Genomic DNA, 24053 nt, shown 5'->3' on the forward strand with positions numbered 1-24053 from the left:
TTATATAGACTCTACCGCAATTTCGCGCCGTGTTTACAAGTTTCTCAAATCAAACTTTAGGCTTTAAAGTGAAATTTCTTTATATGTTTACTAGAATAATGGAGTCACTCACACCCACATTAAAAAATGTGTCCAGGACTTGTGACCTGGATGTGGTTTCCCTCCACCCTCCCAATTTTTTTTGTTTTTGTTTTTTGCTTTTTCAGTTATGTGATGGTTTCCTCTCTTACTAACTCATCATCTAAATCATGCGCTAGAATCAGCTGTAAATCCTCATCAGTGATTCTCCTCCTTGTAGGAAGCATGGTTGTGCCTAAAATTCCCAAATATGTCCAAGAAATAATACTATATTGGTGGAATGACAGGCAGACAGGAGCACTCCACCCTGCCTGAAAGCTGGGAACAGAGTGTGGTATGAGTGTGAGAAGTCACGTACACCAAGGCCACTCTTGACTTGCCAGTTATCATTTTTGTGGCTCGGGGGCACTCACACGTGGCCGTCTATATATAGTCGATGCTTAGAAATACAAGGGATACATTTTGGAGACGAGTCTATATATAGTCACCCCGCAAATTTTTGATACAATCAGGACCGTCTATATATAGTTCCAAAGGGTTCTGGCACCATATTAGTAGCAATCTTCTGTATCCTTTCCAGTTTTCTTATATCTTTTTTAGAATTCAGTGTGTGTGTGTGTGTGTGTGTGTGTGTGTGTGCACGGAGGTAGACATACATGTACTTTATTTTCATGAGACACCTTGAAGTAAAAAGTCAATATACAATATTGATAATTAAGCATGACCTCATTCACCCTAAGGATTCATCAACCCAGACAACCTGACAACAAAGCCTGGCATAGTCCATGGAAACAAAAAAAAGAAAGCAAACACTTTCTGCCTCACCAATGTTTATTAAAGATCCACATATGACACTGGTCATCAAAGCAAGGAGTGTGTAACATTAGTCAAACACCACCCGCTTGCCCTGGAAAGCATTAACGGCTGAAGACTGGAGCCTCTCTTTCTTCTTGGCCATCCAGGAAGGGTGCAGCAGTGATGTTTGGGGTCGGCTGGTGGAGGCTGTGAGGAAAATAAGAGCAGTTGTATCAAACATCATCATCACCATATAAACTAATGAAGCTGGTGGTGTGAACAGCTCTCCCCTACTCTGAGAAATCACAGCAAAATAAGTTTCCTAAGGATATGAAAACCTTGCTAGTCATCTAGTGTATCACAATGCCACCCACAGTTGTTCATTTCCAGTTTGGGTTCAATTTAAATCATTACTGATGTGTGTGTGAATTGGATGTGAAAATACAGACGTGCAGTATTAGCAATATAGTCAACTCTTGATTAATGTGAGGGTTATTTTCCTGGAGATGTTGCGTTATTCAAACATAATTTTCCCACAAAATAATGTTAATAAGGGGGAATTTCATTCCTAGCCACACAGAAAGACTGCCTATTTTTGGGATTTTGTTACTCAAACCTTAAAAAATATTAGTACATTGCTGGTCACAGAAACTATAAAAACAGACACTCTCATTTTATTAGCTCTAATGGTATGCAACAAGCTCTCCATCACTTCCATCACATGGACGATCATCAAGGTCTTCTCCCCTAGCAAAGTGATCTAACACTTCCAACATTCTTTTTGATGGTTACAGTCTTCCTTTATTTCTTGGAATCACTTTTCTGTGAGGGGTACTTGGATGCCATAGTATAGGACACATGGTGAAAACCCAGAGAAACAACAGTGTGGATTAGCTCCAGACTGAGGAGTGATAACTGAGAAGGAACAGCTGAGCATCTCTGAACTATCACTCAGTGCCATGGAGTCATGGTGATCCTCATGGCATGATTGTATGTGAATACAAAGATATGCTATCCATTATATAAAGTAGGCAATAGAGGGGCGGAAACATAAATATTGTGGTGAAAGGAACACACAAGCTAAAGGGGTCACAGGAAGAAGCGGCCACCGCTGATCACTGGCTATTTCTTCTTGTGAACTCCTTTAGCTTGTGTGTTGCCTTCACCACAATATTTATGTTCCCACCCCTCTATTACCTGCTTTATATAATGGATATCATATCTTTGTATTCATATACTTACAATCATGTCATGATGATCATTTTGACTCTGGCACAGAGTGATATTTCAGAAATGCTCAGCTGTTCCTTCTTACAGTCCTCACTCCTCAGTCTGGAGCTAACCCACACTGTGAGTGGATCATTTCTCTGTGATATTACCTTGTGTCCTGTTCTATGGCATACAAGTCTGGTGTGGTAAGGCTTGTAAAAGGCTCATAGAAATGTTGTTTTGTAAACATAAATGTATATGAGACAGTAACACCTCCTTAGGAAATGGTTTTACTGGTAACCTGCTAACAACCTCATTACCATGGCAACAATGTCTCCCTATGTGTTTGTGGATACTATTTCTTGGCTGGAAAATTGCTCTGCTCATTGTTAAGTTGCTTGGACCCCAGTCCAATGTGATTCCCACCAGAAACACCATGAGTTAACCCATATTAAATCAAATAAATTGCGTTATTTAATTGCATCTCCTTAAATGTCGTCGCATTAAATCAAAATAGCATTATTCAAACTCACGTTAATTGAGAGTTGACTGTAGTACGTAGTATCAGCTGTACTTGCAAGGACATTAACAGCAAGTAAAAAAATAATAAATAAATAAACAAGATTTTAAATAAAAAAAATAATCAAATAATGAAATGTTTCCACCTAAAATCTCTCTTCTCTCCCATTTCCCTCAAAATTTCCTGTTAATCCCTTCCTCACCTGGGAATGATGGAGATGTCCCTGTGCTGGCAGAGGTCAGAGGTATGAGGTTAGGGTTGTCTGAGTTCCTGAAATAGATCATATCATCTTAAGTCAAACAATTCATTAGTATGTGCATGCGTTTACCTAGCTGTGACATAAGACAGGATAACACTATACTTGTACTAAATGATCTCTACTAGTAAGAAAATTTCTTAATAGTGAATATTTCTTGCATGCACCACTCCTTTTACTAGATCATTCTATGCTTCTGGGCTTCAGTGGAGAAAACTTCACTTTCTGCTACCCCTCCAATAAATGGTACTACTGCTGGACTGCTAACTCGAACTGATAGGGGGAAAGACTGGTCTGACAAACATGAATGTCTGGCTTACACAAATTCAACACCATCATCCCCCTGCTCCCCCCCCCAAAAAAAAGGCAGAAAGTTCAACTTGAACTTTAGGGGGCAGTGCAGGATCTATTTATTTAATTTGGGGGATTAAAGATTTGGGATTACTATTGTTTCTTCAAAACCTTCAGATCCTAAATTACTAGATGGTGTAGTTTATTTTTTTTATAATTAAATATCCTTCTCACCTGGAAGCCATTTTTAAATGTCTTGTGTGGTTGCATCATAGCATGACTCAAGCCCTACACAGTATGTGGCCAGGTATCAAGAGAGGAGGTATGCCATTTAACTCTCTACTTTTGCATTAACTCTACTTTTTCATAAATAATATCCATACAGGCATAAATTGACCAGAATTAGAATCAGAAACTTCAAGAAGAGAAGACAACAAGAAACAAATAAACATATAATTGGGAGACAGTTAGACCTTGAATCCTTGCCTCCCCTCTCCCCTCCTTCACCCGTGTTATCTCCCCCTCCTAGACTCCACCTCACCCCAAGCCTCACTGCCATGCTTCACCCTATTTCTTTATCATAAGATTGGTATGATGTTTTTAAACACAGTTTTTTTCTCACTATCTTCATCATGACAACCTTGCATCACGTAACTCACACAATAACACTATTACAAAAGATTATTTTGAGACAAAAGCTGGACCAGACGAGTAATACCTACTTCACTGTATCATTATCTCACTTCAACACTAATAACAAGTCAAATAGTGTCCAGTTCAGTAGTAACACAGTAGATTGCTGTGACGCTGCTGATGGCTCCTTCTGAATCCTCATGTACGAGTGAATAATATTTTCTAAGCAGGGATCTGATGGATTTCATCATATCATGCTCTAGGAAATCACCATTGTATACACAATCATGTGTGAAACTTTCATGTCATTCAGATGAATACAAATAGCGAAACAAGGACAAAATTATGAATAATCTTTAGGAGTGAATATCTCAACAAGTGGAATTTTGCACTTCAAAAATTTTCACAAAACCAGTATAAATTCTGATTGACTTTTGTTTGGTATCATTTTAAACTACAACTAAAATGGAATTTTTTGTTGTAGTTAGAAAACGAGATACAGGAGAGAGAGAAAAAAAAAAATCTTGGCTGACAGTGCAACTGACTTTAGTTCCTGGATCAGTCTGAGTTATCGAGGTTCAACAGTATTCAGTTTTCTCCTGTTTCCTAGTATTCATGTGTATGTAATTCACCTCGGCCGCCTGCTGGTCACCCAGCCAGTCTTCCTCATTACGGAGCGAGCTCAGAGCTCATAGACCGATCTTCGGGTAGGACTGAGACCACAACACACTCCACACACCGGGAAAGCGAGGCCACAACCCCTCGAGTCACATCCCGTACCTATTTACTGCTAGGTGAACAGGGGCCACACATTAAGAGGCTTGCCCATTTGCCTCGCCGCTCCGGGACTCGAACCCGGCCCTCTCGACAGAGTCGAGTGCAACCACTACACTACGTGTGTGTGTGTGTGTGTGTGTGTGTGTGTGTGTGTGTGTGTGTGTGTGTGTGTGTGTGTGTGTGTGTGTGTGTGTGTGTGCAGTTTCTCTAAAACGGTGTCCTGGCAATCATTATCTACTATTATTCATAATAAAAAAAATATATACAAGATGAACAGAAGCATTAAAATAAGGAGTACATAGTCTATTAGATTATAAACAAGTTATCCTTCATCAAAAGACTGAAGGAAACCCATTACTACTTTTCCTAAAATATTAATAACAGATCAAAATATGGAGATAATATCAACTGACGCTTTCAAAATATTTATAATCCAATTTCACTTACATCTGACCAAAGCCCCCTCCTCGTCCAAATCTTCCCCTTCCTCTTCCTCCTCTTCTGTCTCCAGACTGTCCTCTTCCTCTTCCTCCCCCTCTTCTGTTGCTGAAACTACCACCACTTCTTCCACCAGATTCTCCTCTTCCTCCTCTTTCACCAAAGTTGCCTCTTTCCCTTCTGTCACCAGATTCTCCTCTTCCCCTTCCTCCTCTTTCAGTGAAGTTGCCTCTTCCTCTTCTGTCACTAGATTCTCCTCTTCCTCGTCCTCCTCTTTTGAGGAAGTTGCCCCTTCCTCTTCTGTCACTAGATTCTCCTCTTCCACGTCCTCCTCTTTCAGTGAAGTTACCTCTTCCTCCTCTGTCACTAGATTCGTCTCTGTCTCTTCCATCTTCTCTGTCACCAAAACCACCTCTTCCTCCTCTTCTGTCACCAAAACCACCTCTTCCTCCTCTTCTGTCACCAAAACCACCTCTTCCTCCTCTTCTGTCACCAAAACCACCTCTTCCTCCTCTTCTGTCACCAAAACCACCTCTTCCTCCTCTTCTGTCACCAAAACCACCTCTTCCTCCTCTTCCATCACCAAAACTATCCCTACCTCCTCTTCTGTCACTAAAACCACCTCTGCCTCTTCCTCTTCTTTCAGTAAATCCATTTCTTTCTCCATCATCTTCCTCCCATGATTTTCCTCCAAATCTTTCTTCTTTTTTCATACCACTTCTCCCTCCTCTTCCTTCCCTATACAGATTCCTCTTGAAATATTTACTAGTATCAACTGCATCATCATCATCATCATCATCATCATCATTGTCATCCTCCTCATGATCATCTGTACCTCCAAGGAAAAAACTACTCTTTGCTTTCTTTTTTACTCCCAACTCAAAGAAGTCCTCATCATCCTCATCCTCATCTTCTTTGTCCTCCTCATCCTCCTCCTCCTCCTCCTCCTCCTCCTCCTCCTCCTCCTCCTCCTCCTCCTCCTCCTCCTCCTCCTCCTCATCATCATCATCATCATCCTCATTCAAGTCAATAGTTCCATTTTCTTCAGTCTTACTTAGATCATCATCTTTTCCAAAAGCTTCCATATTCTTCAGGTAAAGCTGCTTCACTTCTGCCTTTTTTAGTGTATTAGTAATGACTGGTTGGGCAGGTTTACCCATGTTCATATCTTCCTTTTTCTTTCCTATATTTTTTTCCTTTTTCCCTTTCATTTCAATTTTTCCAAGAGACAATTTTCCATTCAGTTTCTGTTCATCCACTGTTTTCATAGGTGACTCATTTCCATTACAGATTGTGAGAGGTTTCTGGCTGTCATCATCCATGTCGCTTTTGTCGCTGTCATCATCATATTCTTCATCTAATTCTTCACTTTCATCAGTAGCATCATTGTTGTTGTTTCCACTGCTCAGGTCTTCACTGTCACTATCACTTTCCATCACATCATCCTCACTGTTTTCTTCTTGTTCATCTACTCCCATTTTCTTTATCAAGGAACCACCATCATCATCATTTTCCTCTCCATCAACCTCACTATCCTCACCATTAACACCAGCACCTGTACTCTGCTTTTTCATTCCCTCTGCTACCTTGCCCTTCTTTTTGACAATTTTCAAGGTCTGTTCATCTAAGTTCTGTTCTCTCTTTCTCTTCCTACTTCTACTACTACCACAGCTCTTCTTCTTCTTTTCTTTGTCGTTTGTTACACCTGAAGCAGCATCATCATTAGCTTTCAGGTCAATGCCAGTTAGTTCCTGTAGGAGTCTCATGTTCCTGTGTTCTTTCTTCAGATAGGCGTCCAGTTTACCTCGCCTCTTAAGCCGCTCCAGTTTTTTCTCTCGGTTACGGATTCCCAGACCCTGTGTACATGTATATGTGTGGAGAGAAGAAAAAATATATCAATAATGTATATCCTGCAATCTTCTCTCTCTCTCTCTCTAAATTAAGCCTTGCCTGACTGTAAAAATACATATCTTAAGGAGAGAGATTCCTAGTCCCACTCTTCTGCATCTTCTGGTAAAATCTCTTCTCTAACAAAAAATAAAGAGGCAGTATTTTTCCCATGTCCCCCAATCCACAAGACTTTGTATTATTCATTGTGGTGTCACCAGTACATGCCTTTAACAATTAAACTCAAAACCTCCACCACAACATTCAAAACACCTTTGCCACTCATTGTGGTGTCAAAGCATTAAAAATCCCACCATTATTTATCTAGCTGTCAGGAATCTACATCATGTCTTTCACAATAAAATTATTCTAAGCTTGCTTTATGAAATTTAAAAACTCCTCCAGCACTAACTGTAGTGTTCATGTGAAACCATAATGATTGAATAGTTAATAAGCATTTTCTCTTATTCATTACCTCCTTCCATTACAAATTCACACTGCTGTCCTCTCTTTTCCTATATGTATCTTTCTTTCCCTTACACATATCCCTTTGTCTCTAATGGTACTACCTTGATAAGATGGGGTAGGTCTTGGCTCCAATCAGCATGAGCTTCCTTCAGCCCAGCAATTGCATCTTTTATGGCCTTGTGTTCCACAATACGACACATTGCTCTCTCCTCTATCTTTGACTGGGGCTGTGGTGGAAAAAAAAAAAAAAAAAAAAAAAAAAAGTAGAAGTAGGAACATAAACAGAGGCTGGTTACTACATAACCATATATCAAAGCTCATTAGGTGAATGAGTGGAATTTTAAGGAATATAGTTAAGTTTTGAATAGCTCTTATAACATAACATAACATAACATAAATAATAGGATAACAAAGGGCCACCAGGGCCCATCTAGGTTATCCTGTATCAGTCGCACAGCGACCTCGTCATCAGTACTTAAAGATACACTTGCTCTACCATATTATCATTATTATGACTATTATTATCAAAAGCTACAAAAGCCTTCACACAGGATGCAGATACATGTTCAATCCACAATAAATATGAAACAAGTTGGTGTGAAGCAAAGACAATAATGTAAAGAAATAAAGATAAAGTTTTTACACAGACATTGACATGAGATTTAAATGATAAAATGCCTGCAGAATGGAATCTCATCAGCTATTTAACCATATTTAACAATTAAATAAAATGTGAAACAATATATTAATCAAAGAAAAATAATTTTTTTGTTGCTCTTTTCATTTTTTTTTACCCAAAACTCATTTACTACACAAATGTTTATATATATATATATATATATATATATATATATATATATATATATATATATATATATATATATATATATATAAGAAGAAAAAAACAACAGTACATACTCACATTGCTTCCCACAATTGCAAATGACTTATTGTTGAGCAGCGCAAACTTCATAATTTCATCTGGTGGTACAGTCTGAAAATAGAGCAGCCAATTGAAATCTCACTGTTAACATTACACAACTAGTTGGCTGCAACATGAGACCAAGCACCAAACCCGATGAAATGGAGTTAAAAATGTATTCTATTCTGTAATTTCCCCTATGCACATCTTAGAAATAATATTAAAGTGATCATATTCTCTATTATAGCTAACATTCATTAATCACAGAAATGTAACGTTATTTCTAAGATGTACAGGGAATTATAGAACAGAATATATTTTTAACTCCAATTCAAGGCAGTTGGTGCTTAGTCCTCTGTTGCAGCCAGCTACTCATATGTCCCATTACTTATCACTGTGAACCAAGCAGCAACAGGCCTCCACTCAAGTCTTTCTCACCATCTTGGCTTGAGATTTGAGGTGTCTGTCACTCATTTTCACATGTCCAAATAGAGGCAAAAACCCCTCAGAGCTAATTCATCCCCCAGTCTTGGAATTAATTTCTCATATTTCTATTTTGCTTCAAGGCAGTGTCACATTTTGAAAACACACCATGACATAGACCACACCTTTAACTTAGATTAGATGCTTGAGCATACACCTTGACATAAACCAACCTTGCAGTCTAGATACTAAAAAACCCATCTTAATTATGGAAAAGAAAGAATCTACCTCATTATCTTTATCTATATGCTGAAAACAGTCCTGTGCATACACAAAATCTATATACATAAACAGATCATATCAAGATTAATGAACCCAACATCTCCATGTCAAGAACAATACACCCAATGATACTCATGTAAAGAATGGCCAAGCCATGTAAAGAAAAGCAAACCCCATACATACATAGATGATCTCTTGGTCCTAATGGGCCTGTGCCTCCAGTACGGCAGCCTCAATACTACTGCACTTGACTCTTGTTTATTCGGACCTCATTTACCCAGATTTCAGTTAATCTGGACAGTGTCCAGTTAATAATTTAATAATTTGAGTCCAGACTGCCCAGAATTCATTCAAACAATATACGCCTCGCACACTTCCAGAAATGGCCAAAAGATGGCAGCGTTGGTGGAGCAGGCGGTTGTAAACAAGTCTGGCCAATGCAAGTGAACATTGTGTATTGTCTGGTATCAGTGAGCAAGTTTGTGCATTTTTCAGTATCTCAGAACTCTTAAATTATGTCTCCCAAGGATGTTACGTACAAGTGAGTGGCCCTAGTTGTGACTTAAAAGATGGAATCAATAAGAAAATTAGAAAAAGAAGCTAGTGTTATGAGTTTTGTGAGGAGTATGATATGGCCAAGCAAACTGTGTCAGACATCAGTAAATCAAAAGATAAGCTGGTAGAATATTCTGCCAAATACAGTGAGGATGCATCAAGTAAAAGTGGTAAAGGCACACCAAGGAAAAATGTAAGGAGTGGAAAAGATGCTGCATTAGATACTGCCATTTTGAAGTGGCATGAGCAGCAGCTGGAAAGCTCGCATATAAATTGATATAGAGAATTTCAGGGAGAATGATGGGTGGCTGTAGCAATTCTACAATCAAAACGGACTTTTTAATTAATGCTGCTGTGCAGAGTGAAGACACACCCAGCATCCCATGACAGGGCTGCATGTTGTGGTAGTGCATTCATTGTACTTCATGGTTATGGTGTTTTTTTTTTCTTCCTGTGCTCGGGTATTACTATATATTGTGGCCTATAAATCAAGTTTTGAAGGGCTTTTTTGTGGTCAAAACTAGGGGTTGACTTATTGGGTAGATATAAAATAGCAACCTTCAAATATATTTGCATCAGTAACATCAGCATACTGGAAAACTGTTAGTGAAATTGGTCTCAGAGCTGTGTTTATACAGGGGATCCTCGTGATTTGACCATTCACAGTTCGAATTATTGCCAATTCGAACTCAGTTGATTAATACCCAATCCTCAAGGTTTGACCGACTGACTCGCCAATTCGACATTCATATCTCGAGCGCCACCCACCCGGTCAAATCTGCCGCCAGCCCACCAGGCGGAATTGTAAACCGATGCTACCCTGTGCCAAGGCTGCCACTCATAGGGGAAATCCCCTACAGTAGATGATTTTAGCCTAATGTAGGGGGTAGGGGATGCCTATGGGGAAAATAGCAATTTGCAAGGGAAACTAGTTTATTGACAATATGTAGGGGAATATTTTTTTATTTTATTTCAAACACTAAATATTTGTCTGGACACCCATTACAGTTTATGAAATATGGATTATATATATATATATATATATATATATATATATATATATATATATATATATATATATATATATATATATATACAGGCAAACCCCGTTTAACAAAAGGGTTACGTTTCTAGAAACCCTTCATTAAGCGAAACTTCGTTAAGCGAACTGATTATAACAAGTTTAAGGGGAAATTAATTTGGTCAAAAAATTGAAAAATTGGAAACTTGGTAGTTGGGTTCGTCTCTGGAGAGGAAGCTATGGCCGAAGTTGCCAGGCGCATAACGCACTGCTTACCTGGTAATGGCGGGTTTAAAGGGCCGGCCCTTTAAATACCCAAGCGCACGCCCTTTTTCTTCTAGTCTTTGTTTTGCTTGTATTTATTTCCTTTTTTGAGCTGTTTTATTTTTTTTTTTTTTGCGTGATGTACTTGTACGACAGTTTAGGATCAGGCAGTGCGGGTGAGGAAGATGCTAAATCCTCAGTACCGATTGATACAGCCTTAGGAAGTGTGCGTGCCTGCAGCCTACCTGTTGATCGTACTTTACACGTGTTGAGTCCCCAAATTGTGACAATGCCACGTGTAAGTGGTAAAAGAAAGACTCAGGTTGAAACAGCCCGCCAGAAAGCCTTGAAAAGGTGGAAAAGAGAAGAAAGTGAGGAGCCTGAGACACGTGGTGGTAGTACTGGCGAGGCTTCCACCTCCGCCGCCACCACCCCTGCCACTCCCGACCCTCACGTGTCTGCTGCAAGCTACAGGCATAGTCTCCTGCCACCAGAGGAGAGTGAAGTTCACCAAACTAGTGAGGATAGTGCCTTGTTAGTGATATCATTACAAAGACTGCAAACAATTTTCAATTTGGTGAAATGTGAATGTGGCAACGGAATCACCGCAAAAGTGACAAGTTATTTGTTTGATTGTACTATAAATCTTCGGTGTGACAAATGTGACAGTGTTGTTCACCATTCAGAACCTATCAGTGATATGTTATATATTCTAATATGATAATAACGGGACCAGGAGCCTGTAAGGCTGACAGGCAAGTGAGAGCTCACCATTCAGAGAGGCTATATAGACGACATTCCCATGATGTAACATGGCCTGAAACTATCTAAACAGCCACTACCAGCCTCCAAACAGTTGTCAAGGGATTATGTAAGTACATATCTGAGTTTGGTACATATTGGAGTGAGTTATGTGGGGTTTTGAAGATGTTCACAGAAAAATGCGTTTTCTCGACTTTCAGTTTTTCAGCATATATTGTTGAATAACTTTTTCAGTAATTGGTCAATTTCAAAACTTTTGCAGCAAAATGATCAACAACCTCATCTTAACAAATGCCAGCATGATAATGCATGAACTCACTCAAATAAATTTACAACAGGCTTATAAACTCAAATTTTTTATGAAAAAAAGGTAACAATTTGGCGTGTAATGAAATTTTTATAACATAGGTTATGTGTATGCCGATGCTGACATTTATTTGTTGTTATGTATATTATATGTGGTTAAGAGGAAATTGCCACACTGTTATTAGTTTTGATTTTATAATGGTATTTTGAATTATTTTCTTATCGCCGAAAAAATATTTATTGAAAAAAAACTATGCCACATTTCTGTACCAAATTAACACTGAAGATGTACACCATAAACGTACACCTTGTGTATAAATATTATTGAATTCAGTGAAAAAATAGGAATGGGAGAGCCAAAAAACCGATATTGATATCGAGTCATCGAATTTCCACCTTAACCCCTGACTTGAACTTCCATTGAGAGTAAACAAAGCGAGAGTGCATCATAGTACAGTGAAAGGTTTAATGAAAGTAAAAATTCTGAAGTTTAAACATTTAGGCAGTTTAATCTAAGTCATTATAATGTACACTAATGTATGTATATATGTAACTTTATAATGTTGATGATCTTAAATTTATGAAGGGAGGGATAGTGAAATGGGAAAGACACTAACCGGCAACCTGTGGAATGTAAACAAAGGGCGCATCATTGTATCACATGCAAAACTTATGTACCACATTTCCACAAGGCTTTCCATTTTATCCATTGTACAGGGTGGGTTGCAGATACTTCCTGATTTGAGAATGAAATAAAAACCTGTTCACACTTTACAATTCTTTATTCTTCTTTTATGCCTTTCACACAACATGGGAGATTTACTTTTACACTGTTTTAAAGACAATATCTTTTAAATGTCCACCTCCATTGTCAATACACTGATTCAGACGATTTTGGAAGCTTTGGTCTACTCTCTCCAGCATGTTGAGCGGTATATTGGCTATTTCAGTTCAGATGGCATTCTGTAGGTCTTCCAGGGTCTGTGGATGGTCGTTATAAACCAATCGTCACAGGAAATAATCACAGGGGGCTAAATCAGATGAGCACGCAGACCAGTTTAAGTCTCCTCTCAGGGAAATCAGTCGGTCGGGAAAAGCTTCTCTCAGGAATCCCATTGAAATGCGTGCAGTGTGGGCACACACTGATTTAGCCCCATGTGATTATTTCCTGTGGGGATATCTCAAATCCCTGGTTTATAACGACCGTCCACAGACCCTGGAAGACCTACAGAATGCCATCCGAACTGAAATAGCCAATATACCGCTCAACATGGAGAGAGTAGACCAAAGCTTCCGAAATCGTATTGACAATGGAGGTGGACATTTAAAAGATATTGTCTTTAAAACAGTGTAAAAGTAAATCTCCCATGTTGTGTGAAAGGCATAAAAGAAGAATAAAGAATTGTGAAGTGTGAACAGGTTTTTATTTCATTCTCAAATCAGGAAGTATCCGCGCCCCACCCTGTAGAGTCACGAGTTCAGGTGGTTCTTTTAGCTTGCAAGGAAGATACGATCTCACCAGCCTTCTTAATAGAGTCTGCTGACTTGAAAATAGTAGAGACAGTAGAGGAAAGTCAAGATGGTGGCGAGCAATGCTATTAGTTTTCTCGCCTCTCTCGTGTCCGTGAATAATATACAGCTTCACTTTGAGAGTAAGAGACTTCCTGGTCTTCTTAGCAATGCTAGGCAACATTGCAGGGCATTTTGGTGGTAAGTTGAGCAAGAGAAGATGAGCTGCTGCTGACGCTGTTATTGTTTTGAACTAAGGGGAGTGAGTGGTGCACATGTTGTCCACGAGAGGCGCTGGTGTATTCAAAACCCTGTCGGCTTGCGTAATACATCGGGGGTTTCAAACTTGGAAAAAATTACCTGGATAAAACTTCGTTAAAGCAAGTTTGGTGTTCGTTAAACGAGCAGATGGTAGTAAAATGAAACCTTCATTGTAGCGAAATATCGTTGTGTGAACCTTCGTTAAGCGGGGATTGCCTGTATATACAGTAAAAGTCCTTAAATCAGGAACCTTATAATCCAGAAAATTTGAAAGGCTGAGTTAAATATGTAAAAAGTAAGAAATAATAGTAATAAATATATAATAATAATAGCCGAAACCGAACATGTCATCACCGACATTGAGTTTAACACAAACTCGTAAGAGAATAATATTTGGAGGTATTACAAGTGGTGTTTTATGTTTCTGTAGGTGATGTGCGTGCATGCGTGCGTACGTGCATGTGTGTGTTGCGGAGTCCTGTTATCTACGTGGGTGGTCCAGCTGGTGTACGCTTGACGCTGGTGACATGATTGGCTGGCGTATGATGTTGGAGGCCTTCCTTTCTTTTTGTTTCCCTTTATCAGACATCAGTAAATATTTCATGTTATGAAATGTGTTTTGTATTATACTTAAAATTATTCTATAAAGTGTGACATAAGTATTGTGGACTGTATACATATTATGTGGGGTACAGTACAGTACAATCACTCAAACTTCTCAGTATATGTGGATGGTGGAATAGCCTATGTAAAATAGTGAAATCACCTACACAAATACAAGTTGACAAGTAGGAAAAGAGCAATCATCACATATGGGCTGCCATAATGGCTGGAAAGGCCCATGCCACTCCCCCCATAGTCTGGCAAATCTTCAAGAAAAAAAAAAGCCTACATAAATCTTGTGTGGTGTGGTGAGGAAGTACACAGTGGCCTGGTGGTAGTAGCAATCCCTGTAAGATGTTATGACAGTACTACAAAAAGATGTAGCAAGTTGGGGTTAGTTTAGTGGGATTTACATAGTACCCTCAAGATTTTAATCTTACTTTCAACCTTACTATCTTACAATCTGGAAAATCCTAGAATCCGGAATGCCTGAATCCCCATGACTTCCAGATTTCAGGAGTTTTACTGTATACATATATATACGAGTATATATATATATATATATATATATATATATATATATATATATATATATATATATATGACACAACATGTGGGAGTATGGTGCAATGTGGCGAGGCGCTCCATTAGGACGAGAGTCAATCGCTGGTTCCCGCATACATCGTCCAGTCTGACATGATTATATACTGAAGAAAAGTGAATTTTTCGATACCAAAAAGTTTTTTTATTTCTTTTGTAGTAAAAGAATAAAATTGCAAAAAGTATAAATATGTTATTTTCACACAATAATATATGCATGTACAAAAAGGAATTTTGGGATTGGAGTAGGTGAAAATAAGGGAAAATGTGCATAAGTGGTAAGAGAAAGTAGGAGGAAATGCGTGCGAGTGGTAGGGAGAAATGAAAATTTAGAGTGGCAGCCTTGCGGCCTGTACGTCGCTTAATGTGCATCACTCTCGGCCCAGCCGGCATTCCTCAGCCCTAAGAAGCACAACTTCCTGCCTTTCAAAGATAAGTTTGAGCTTATGAGAAAGTGTGAGGCAGGTATAGTTCACAGTGTCGTTGCACTGCAAATGGGTGTACCTAGATCAACAGTATCAATAATTTGTAAGAACAGGGACAAGCATCGCGAGACCGCTGCATCATGCAAGTGTTTTAATTTCCAAAAATGTTCTGTACAGCACCCTAATGTGTTTAATATAAAAAAGTTAGATATAAATGAAGTACTGATTTAGTCTAGGTTATTGTTTTTAAAGGTTATAGTGATGTTTTGAGGGTCTAGGCTGGAGGTTGGTCCCTATCCCCCTAATTCTTAAGTATCCTATGGGAAAAATTGCTTCACGATTTGAATTAACGCCGATTTGACCGATGAAAAACCGCCCTAACCCCATCGAATTGCGAGGATCCCCTGTACATGTTATTCTAGTAAGACATGATAAAAGCCAGAAACTGCTACTCCTGAAGGACTGCACATAATAACATTCTGTAGTAAGTAGGAACAATGACGTACCTACACAATACTGTAGTTTATAACTATAGAATATTTCATTGATACAAAAGCTAAAAACATTATCGTTTCGTAATGAAATGATCATGGTTGACTGCTCAGTGCTGCCACTTAGTGACAAGCATTCCATTTGAACAGCTGTTTAGGTGTAAAATTTTAAATATTTTAGATTATTTTAGGTATTTTGTTTTTAGCTTTTCTATCAATAAAATATTTTTTCTTAATAAACTACAGTATTTGTGTAAGTACATTGTTGTTTCTACTTACTACAGAGTGTCAGTCCCCTGCACAACATGATCCCTTGCCTATAAAATATTCACATCAGCCTTGAACATATTCCTTCTGGAATTATGTGCAGTCCCAATAAGTAGCAGTTACTTTTGTTTTTATTCCAACGTTTGAAGCCAGACTGTATGTGGTTGGACACTTAAAGTTTTAAAAGTAAATATTCATCTGATATAGTGGTGAAACATGTGAGTAGAAAAAAAAGTAAAAACGGAAATGTTTGAAGTTGGTGGTGTTTTCAATCCGTTTGAATTGTTTTATTTATTTTACTGTAGAAAAAAATATCTAAAATTCAGTACTTAGTGACTCAGGATGACATTGGGCCAGGCAAAGTAACAGTTTAGGAGGTCGGGCCGCCGTGGTACAGTAGAACCATGCGTGCTTTGGGGTCCGAGGGGTCTCCAAGCGCACGGGTTTGAATCCTGTCCATGGTCCGAGTGTAGGTTAGGCTTCCTCACTCGAGGCAACGGTTTCCTAGCGGGTGGGCTTTGAGATAGGAGGTACCCCAAAATGTACCCCCTTTAGCCCATAAACTCTTGTGAAAAGCCCACATGGTATAAAAAAAAAAAAAAAAAAAAAAAACTTATCTGTAAGGTAAACTTATAGTACAATATTTTTAAGGTCAAATTATAGAGGTCAACTTATATGACAGATCAACTTATAAGCTGCAATATATGGTACTGTTAGGTGAGTTTTAGTGTTAAGTTAACCTAGGTTGTTTGTTTTGGTTTGGTTGGTTAGGGAAACCAAAAACATGAAGATGACAAAAATCCACCTTTGGTAAAACGTAGGATCCATTTACATTATATGGACTTTTTCATTATCAAGACTTGTGCCTGCACCATTTAGTCTGAAAAAACAAGAGCTGAGTGTACTTTTGTTTTATTTTTTTATTTTCTATGGTCTATAGCGCTTGCAGGTATACTTGAAGAGTACGTATAGGAAGCACTGTTCAGCTTCCAACCATTAGTGGCGTAAGCAATTTCATTTATAGTGGTACCCATTATTAGGACCCATATCACCACCTATGCGCATCTTTGGTGTAACCACCTAGCACCTGGGTATCATGGTGACATGTAGGTAACTTTAAACCACTCGACAAATAGCAAAGTTTCTAAGGCTGCAAGTGGTGGGCTTGGTTGTGGGTGGTGATTATTTGGGTATGATAGTTATATTTTTATTTTTGATTTGCCCAATATTTATCTAATCTAGATTCAAACACTGAGTCAACACTCAACCCACTCTCGCGAATTGTTCCAAATGTTGACCGCTCAATGGGAGAAAGAACTCCTATACCTGCCTTGGAATCACCTCCTGATTAGAATTCTTCTGAACTTGTGTGGAGGACTGGCACCTCAATAGGCCTTTTTAATCACAATTTCTATTGACCTAGGCTGGTTTCACCTCTTAAATAAAAACCCTAACCTAACCAGTGTAACTAGTTAACAAAAGCTTCAAGAGTATTGGTTTCATAACTTCTGTGAATGTATGGTAGATCTGTTCCTGGATATCTGAATACAGATATTAAAACCAGTACATATATGAAAGCAGCAAATAAACTAGTGAAGGTTCATAAAGGTTCAATAGTAAACAGTAACTTTGAAATTTAATTAATTATTGAATCATCTGGTACCAAAGCACCAACAACAACAATCATTATTCCTATGTAAATAATAATCTTCTTTGCAAAGAATAGCGAACCCTGCTGTGAATGGGTTTGCTAATCTTGACATGATCCACAGAAACAATATGTGCATCATAACCTTAATCTCAGTTACTTAAATATAACAAAAAGTTTACCTTGATGAAGAGCACCTCCTTCACCAGCCTGTCAGCCTTGGCCTCCAGCTTGTTACACTGTCCCTCATCTTTCTCCATCTTCTTCCTTAGCCGCCGGGTACTGTGCACCAAGCCATTGATGATGTGTATCTTGGCCTGCCGCACCACAGGACGCTTCTGCACCACCTGCAACACCACACCAAGCCATCAAGAGAGAGAGAGAGTTATATAAAAATAGAACATTCCCATTGCACACATAGAGAAATCACCAATCATAAGTACTAATCAATCTTCAGAACCTCACTATCTGTTGTCTTGACTTGTTTGGATATTTTCAGCTTCAGACATGTAATGGTACGAGAATTCTTTGTCATCCTCTTTGGTCTCTTTGAAAAATGAGAGAGAGAGAGAGAGAGAGAGAGAGAGAGAGAGAGAGAGAGAGAGAGAGAGAGAGAGAGAGAGAGAGAGAGCTGCCTCTGAGTCAGGTATCTGCCCACCCTCACCCAGCCTGGATCTGGTGCCAGGAGCCATTTTCTGTTGTCTGTAGTGAAGAGGTATAAGACAAGTCAGACATTCTTCTAAAGACTCATTGTCATTTGTTGAAATAGTTACTAAATGGATGGAGGTGAAGCAAATGGTACCAGTGTTCAGCAGGAAAAATAGTCACTATGTGAGACATTTAGCCACAGCAATATTCAAGATGCGACATACAGACATAAAGTAAAGTCTTCGAAATCTAAACGCGGTTTTTTGGCGTGTCTCCTTAGGGAATAACAGGCCTTCAACTGCTGCCTGTTTCACCCAGAATTTGAATGGCCAAGTGTGTGACCTGACCCATCTCTCATTTATCGCTCTCTCCCTTCCTCCCTCACCTCTCTCTCTCTCTCTCTCTCTCTCTCTCTTTATGACAATCCTTCCTTATTCCTATATTCAATTTCCATCCTTTAATTTGCACTGTGTGTGTGTGTGTGTGTGTGTGTGTGTGTGTGTGTGTGTGTGTGTGTGTATTTACCTATTTGTGTATTACAGGGCCCGAGCTAAGCTCTCTGTGTCCTGTCTCCTTGTCCATTCCTGTCATATCTCTCTTTCATCTGATTGACACACACCGCGTCAACGACATCACTGCTCAGTTTATTCCACTTATCAATGCTAAGATGCGGGAAACTGTATTTTCTCACGTCATTTAGACAGATGTCTTTATTAGCTTTTTCCATGTCCTTGGAGATGATTACTTGTGGTCACCTTTATCAACTCTCTGTCCAGTATGTCAATCTTGTTCACCAATTTATACATAGTTATCATGTCTCCTCTTGTTCTTCTCTCTTCTAATGTGGTCAGCCCCAGCTTCCTCAGTCTTTCCTCATAGTCTAACTCCTGAGTCCTGGTACCATCCTTGTTGCCAGCCTCTGTACCCTTTCTACCTTCTTCACATTTTTCTTCATATGCGGTGACCAGACACAAGCTGCATATTCTAACTGGGGTCTTATTAAGGTACATAATATCTTCTTCATCATTCCTTCATCTAGGTAGTGGAATGCAAGGCCAATATTTTGAAGCATGTTATATGTTTTCCAAAAAATCTTGTTAATGTGTTTCTCCGGTGACAAAGTGTTTTGCACGGTTACTCCTAAGTCTTTCTCCTCATTGGTCTCTTTAATTTTCTCATCACCCAGCCTGTAATCCCAGTTTGGTCTGTATCTACTTCTTCCCATTTTCATAACATGGGTCTTGTCTATATTAAATTCCATCTGCCACTCCTTACTCCACTCATATATTTTATCAAGATCTTCCTGTAACTTGTTACAATCTTCCACATTCCTTACTCTCCTCATAATTTTAGTATCGTCCGCAAACATGTTCATGTAACTGTCAATTCCTACTGGCATATCATTAACATAAATAAAAAACATGATGGGACCAAGCACTGACCCTTGTGGAACTCCACTGGTTACCTTCTTCCACTCGGACTTCCTCTCACCACTGTTCTCATTTCTCTTCCCACTAAGTAATTTTCCATCCATTTTGCTAGTTTATCATTTACTCCTCCAAACTTCTTTAGTTTCCACATCAGTCTATTGTGTGGTACTTTATCAAAGGCCTTACTCAAGTCCAGGTAGATAGCATCCACCCATCCCTCTCTATGTTGTAGTATGTCAGTCACTCTTGAATAAAAACATAATAAATTGGATACGCACGATCTTCATTTTCTGAAACCAAACTCTCTTTCACTCAGAATGTTTTCATTTTCTAGATACTCACTCCACTTAGCTTTAATTACTTCTGTGTGTGTGTGTGTGTGTGTGTGTGTGTGTGTGTGTGTGTGTGTGTGTGTGTGTGTGTGTGTGTGTGTGGATAGGTATCTATCACTGTGACACGTGACCTTGTCCCCTGGTGTGTCTCGCAGGCAGGCCGTGCCTTGGACAGTAATGAGTGTTGCCACGTGAATGGAGTCAAAAATATTTTATCTTGTACACGAATAACCATTTTTTTTTTATAGATGTTCATTCGTATTGTATTTGGAACACAGTTGTTACACAATTTGTCTTCCTAAGGACTATGGTGAATGTTGAATAAAGATTATAATGTTTTCACAGCAACACTGTTACACAGGTCTGCCGGTATTTGTTATTGTGATGTGCATATTGTGAGCGTGGAATGTTAATTTTTTCTTTGAATTAATTTCTTTTAATATCTGATGATACTGGATTTTCGTTAAAACATTTCATATGCCTCTTACTTATGTATATGGAGCTCTAATTTGCTAGTTCTTGTAGACTTGGCAGAGCTGGAAGGCCTGCTATTCCATAAGGAGCCAGCCAGAAAGCCACGTTTAGATTTGGAAGACTATAGTAGTCACATAACTGTACACATCTCCATCGCCCTCAGAATCTCTACACCTCACCGGTAAGGCATGACAGTTTAGGTTAATGTCTTAATGTGGGGATCCGAGGATTGGCGCTAGGATAAGTTAGGCTACAAAAAATTGAAATACTAAGTGAAACTTCTATTGGCTTTTCGACACTCGAATTTCACTGAATTCTTGTTCCCCCCACTCAAAACCTCCGACTTCCCACATGCCCCAAAGGCTGTTTGGGGGAGATGGGCAAGAAGGGTGGGTAAGGGAATGCAGACTTACATATAATAAACAATTACAAAATGAAACAAATAAATGCAGGTGTTACTACAGTGTTACACCATAACCAACATGGCTCTTCTTACCCTTCTCATATTATGGAGTAATTTGAACCCATACATACCCATCACAAATTGTTTATAATGTTGACAACAATTTTTAAAGATTTATCATTTTGAGGGAAACGAGTGAACACTCTGCGACACCAGTGTGTGTGATGGACTGCCAGGCACTGAGAAACGCTGTTAGGTGTGTTTGTTCACGTGTGTGTATTGTCACACTCGTGAAATCAATCACGGTGATTATTATTTCTTCTTTTCTTTTAGCATTCAACTAATGAGCAATAAAAATAAATCATAATAAATCTAGCCAATCAGAGCAGTTTGTGGAGAGAAACAACTGGATTTGAATCAGTCTATGAAAGATGTCTGGCCCGGCAAGGTGTCACCTCTATTATTTCCATTGTATCGCCAGAATTTACAAAGAGAAATAAGGTGACAAATTCATACTAATTTCTTAGCACTGCTAGCCAGGTTAGGCTAGTTTGCTTTTGGTTAGATTTGTAACAAAAACGAAGTGTAAATTGATTCCAAATTAGGTCAAAAACTACCAGAAGAAAAGTCTTTGGTAGATCTAGCAGATACAGTCCCAAATGTAGCAAATTGTTGGCAAATATTTTGACCAAAATTAATATTACTTTTTATTATTATTATTATTTTTTTTTTTTTTGCAAAATAATGGCATATTTATTTGCACTTGGATTTTTTTTTTTTCTAAAAAATTGTCTATTCTAGCTTTCCTCACCAAAAAAACTCGTTTTCCCTCAAGCTTACTTTTCTTGGGAGGAGATTGATGACGATAAGGAGGAAGGACTTGTTCTAGATATTTACCTTATAAAGTATGAGAGATAAACATATAGTTGTAAAATCAGCAAACTGGTTATTTCAATAATCTCCAATACAAGTGGCTAAACAAATAAGTCTCCGTATTTTACCAAGGAAGTTCGTGGAAATATGAACCATCCTGTTCTGTCACGACAATCGATCTCTACCTGCCCAATCTGCAGCACTGAGAGACGCACCCTGAGAGTGAAGCACTTGTTGCATAACTGATGCATCATGTGCAGGTGCAGCACGAGGCACCACCTACGTACAGCTGGCATGGGCTCGTCACATTTCCCTCCTATCACTCACTAGCGTCCATACAGGTACTCACGAAGTTGTTAAGAACCATCTTGGTAAGTGGAGGGCGTATTTCCCCCATTCTGTGCCTAGTGTCACATGAACAAGTCAAGGTTTGTAGTAAGGCACGTGGTCGGTGCGCCTTCCTTGAGGGTCTGCAGGGAGTGCGGCCTCGTGTATGCGGTATGTTGTTGTTTTGGGTAAGGTTAGTCTTTGCAACAGCACCCTTTTAATCCGCAGCAAGGTGTGGCAGATGTGTGACATGGGAGATGAGACGGTGGAACATGTGGTGCTGGAGTGTGTGAAGTATGCAAGAGACAGGAATAAGATGACGCAAGTGGTGCTGAGGAAATTGGGGAATGTCAGAGTGGAGAAGACAAAGGGAATGAGTGGTGTTGCTGCTGGGACTGTATTTACCTAGTTGTATTGTACAGGGTTCAACTCTCCATATCTTCACTTATCTATTTTTTCCTTAAAGTTATGCACATTATGTGCTGTAACAATTTAATTATCCAATGCATTCCATTTTTTCACTGTTATTTGTGGAAAACTGTATTATCCAATATTCTTCTCACACTGCCTCATCCTGATCTTTTTTTCATGTCCTCTTGTCCTTTTATCTGTCAACAGCACCAGGTCTTTTTTGTCTATATTTTCTATATAATTTACTATCTTATACAATGTTATTAGGTCCCCACGTTCTCTTCTATCTTGTAAGGTTGGCATGCAGTATCATTTCCTTCAGTCGTTCTTCATATGAGAGGTCCTTTAATTCCGGCACCATCTTTGAAGCAATCTTCTGTATCCTTTCCAATTTTCTTATATCCTTTTAAGAGCTCGGAGACCGTATCACTGCCGCATATTCCAGCCTTGGATGTATCATGCTTGTGATTATTTTTTTCATCATATCTTTATCCATGTAATGAAATGCCACTCTTATATTAATCAACATTTTATATGATAGTCCAAATATCTTGCTTATGTGTTTATCAGGGCTCAGATTTTCCTGTATGATCACTCCCAGATCTTTTTCCTCTTTAGTCTTCATTATTTGTTCCTCTCCCATCAAATAGTTCCATACCGGTCTTCTCTTACTCTTTCCTAGTTCCATTATGTGACATTTCTTGGCATTAAACTCCAATTTCCACTTCCTTCTCTACTCATACATCTTGTTTATATCTTCCTTAAAAAGCAGACAATCCTCTCTGGTTTTGATAACTCTTAGCAGCTTTGCATTATCAGCGAATAAATTTATATAACTGTTTATCCCAATGTGAATGTCACTTACATAAATCTGAAATATAATGGGGGCTAACACTGACCTTTGTGGCACTCCGCTAGTAACTTTGCCCCATGATGAGTATGCATCTCTTTGGAGACATGAATAATAGGATGATTAAGGCTGTGTGAAGAAATTCCTGGAGAGAATGTGACGTGCTAGATGTGTGAATCAGTAAGGTGATTGCTTTCTGTTTTGCCGTTTTTCTTTTTCCCCTTAAAGAGTTGCCGTCACAATGGCCTGCAACTCATGAGCAGTCCCGAGTATCCTGTAACTGTGTAACATAAGATCAGCTTATAGCTTGTGTCTCTTTTTCGCAGGTCTATATCATTTTATTTCAGAGACGGGCTATAGACGTAATTTTTTTTCTTTCTTTTTTTTAGCTCTTCTAAGGGCTCATATTCTAACGTTTTATAATGATCCGTTCACATGAGATGCAAAACAAACGAGAGAAGTTGCCTCTGTGCATGTTGCTCAAGGAAAAAAGGGTCACAGTTCAGTTTATTGGCGATATGTCTCTCTTACAGAGACCGTAGCAGCTCTAACTAATCGATCCTTGAAATCAATTCATTTCAGATATACGCAAGGAATATCCTATCACGTTTGCT

At 38.8% G+C, this 24053-nt stretch overlaps 1 protein-coding gene across 1 annotated transcript; it reads right to left on the reverse strand.

Moving 5' to 3' along the window:
* Positions 1–895: 895 nt before the first annotated feature.
* LOC123514121 (spore wall protein 2-like) lies at positions 896–22479 on the reverse strand. Its single transcript, XM_045271770.1, has 9 exons — positions 22201–22479; positions 18152–18393; positions 17874–18038; positions 8275–8346; positions 7454–7579; positions 5558–6853; positions 5007–5314; positions 2805–2872; positions 896–1080 (listed from the first exon to the last, which is right to left on the reverse strand). Exons 2-9 carry the CDS (start codon positions 18224–18226, stop codon positions 962–964), a joined length of 2229 nt encoding a protein of 742 aa, XP_045127705.1. The 5' UTR covers positions 18227–18393; positions 22201–22479; the 3' UTR covers positions 896–961.
* Positions 22480–24053: the final 1574 nt, after the last annotated feature.

The sequence above is a fragment of the Portunus trituberculatus genome, chromosome 37 (assembly GCF_017591435.1).
Source record: "Portunus trituberculatus isolate SZX2019 chromosome 37, ASM1759143v1, whole genome shotgun sequence".
Taxonomy (NCBI): domain Eukaryota; kingdom Metazoa; phylum Arthropoda; class Malacostraca; order Decapoda; family Portunidae; genus Portunus; species Portunus trituberculatus.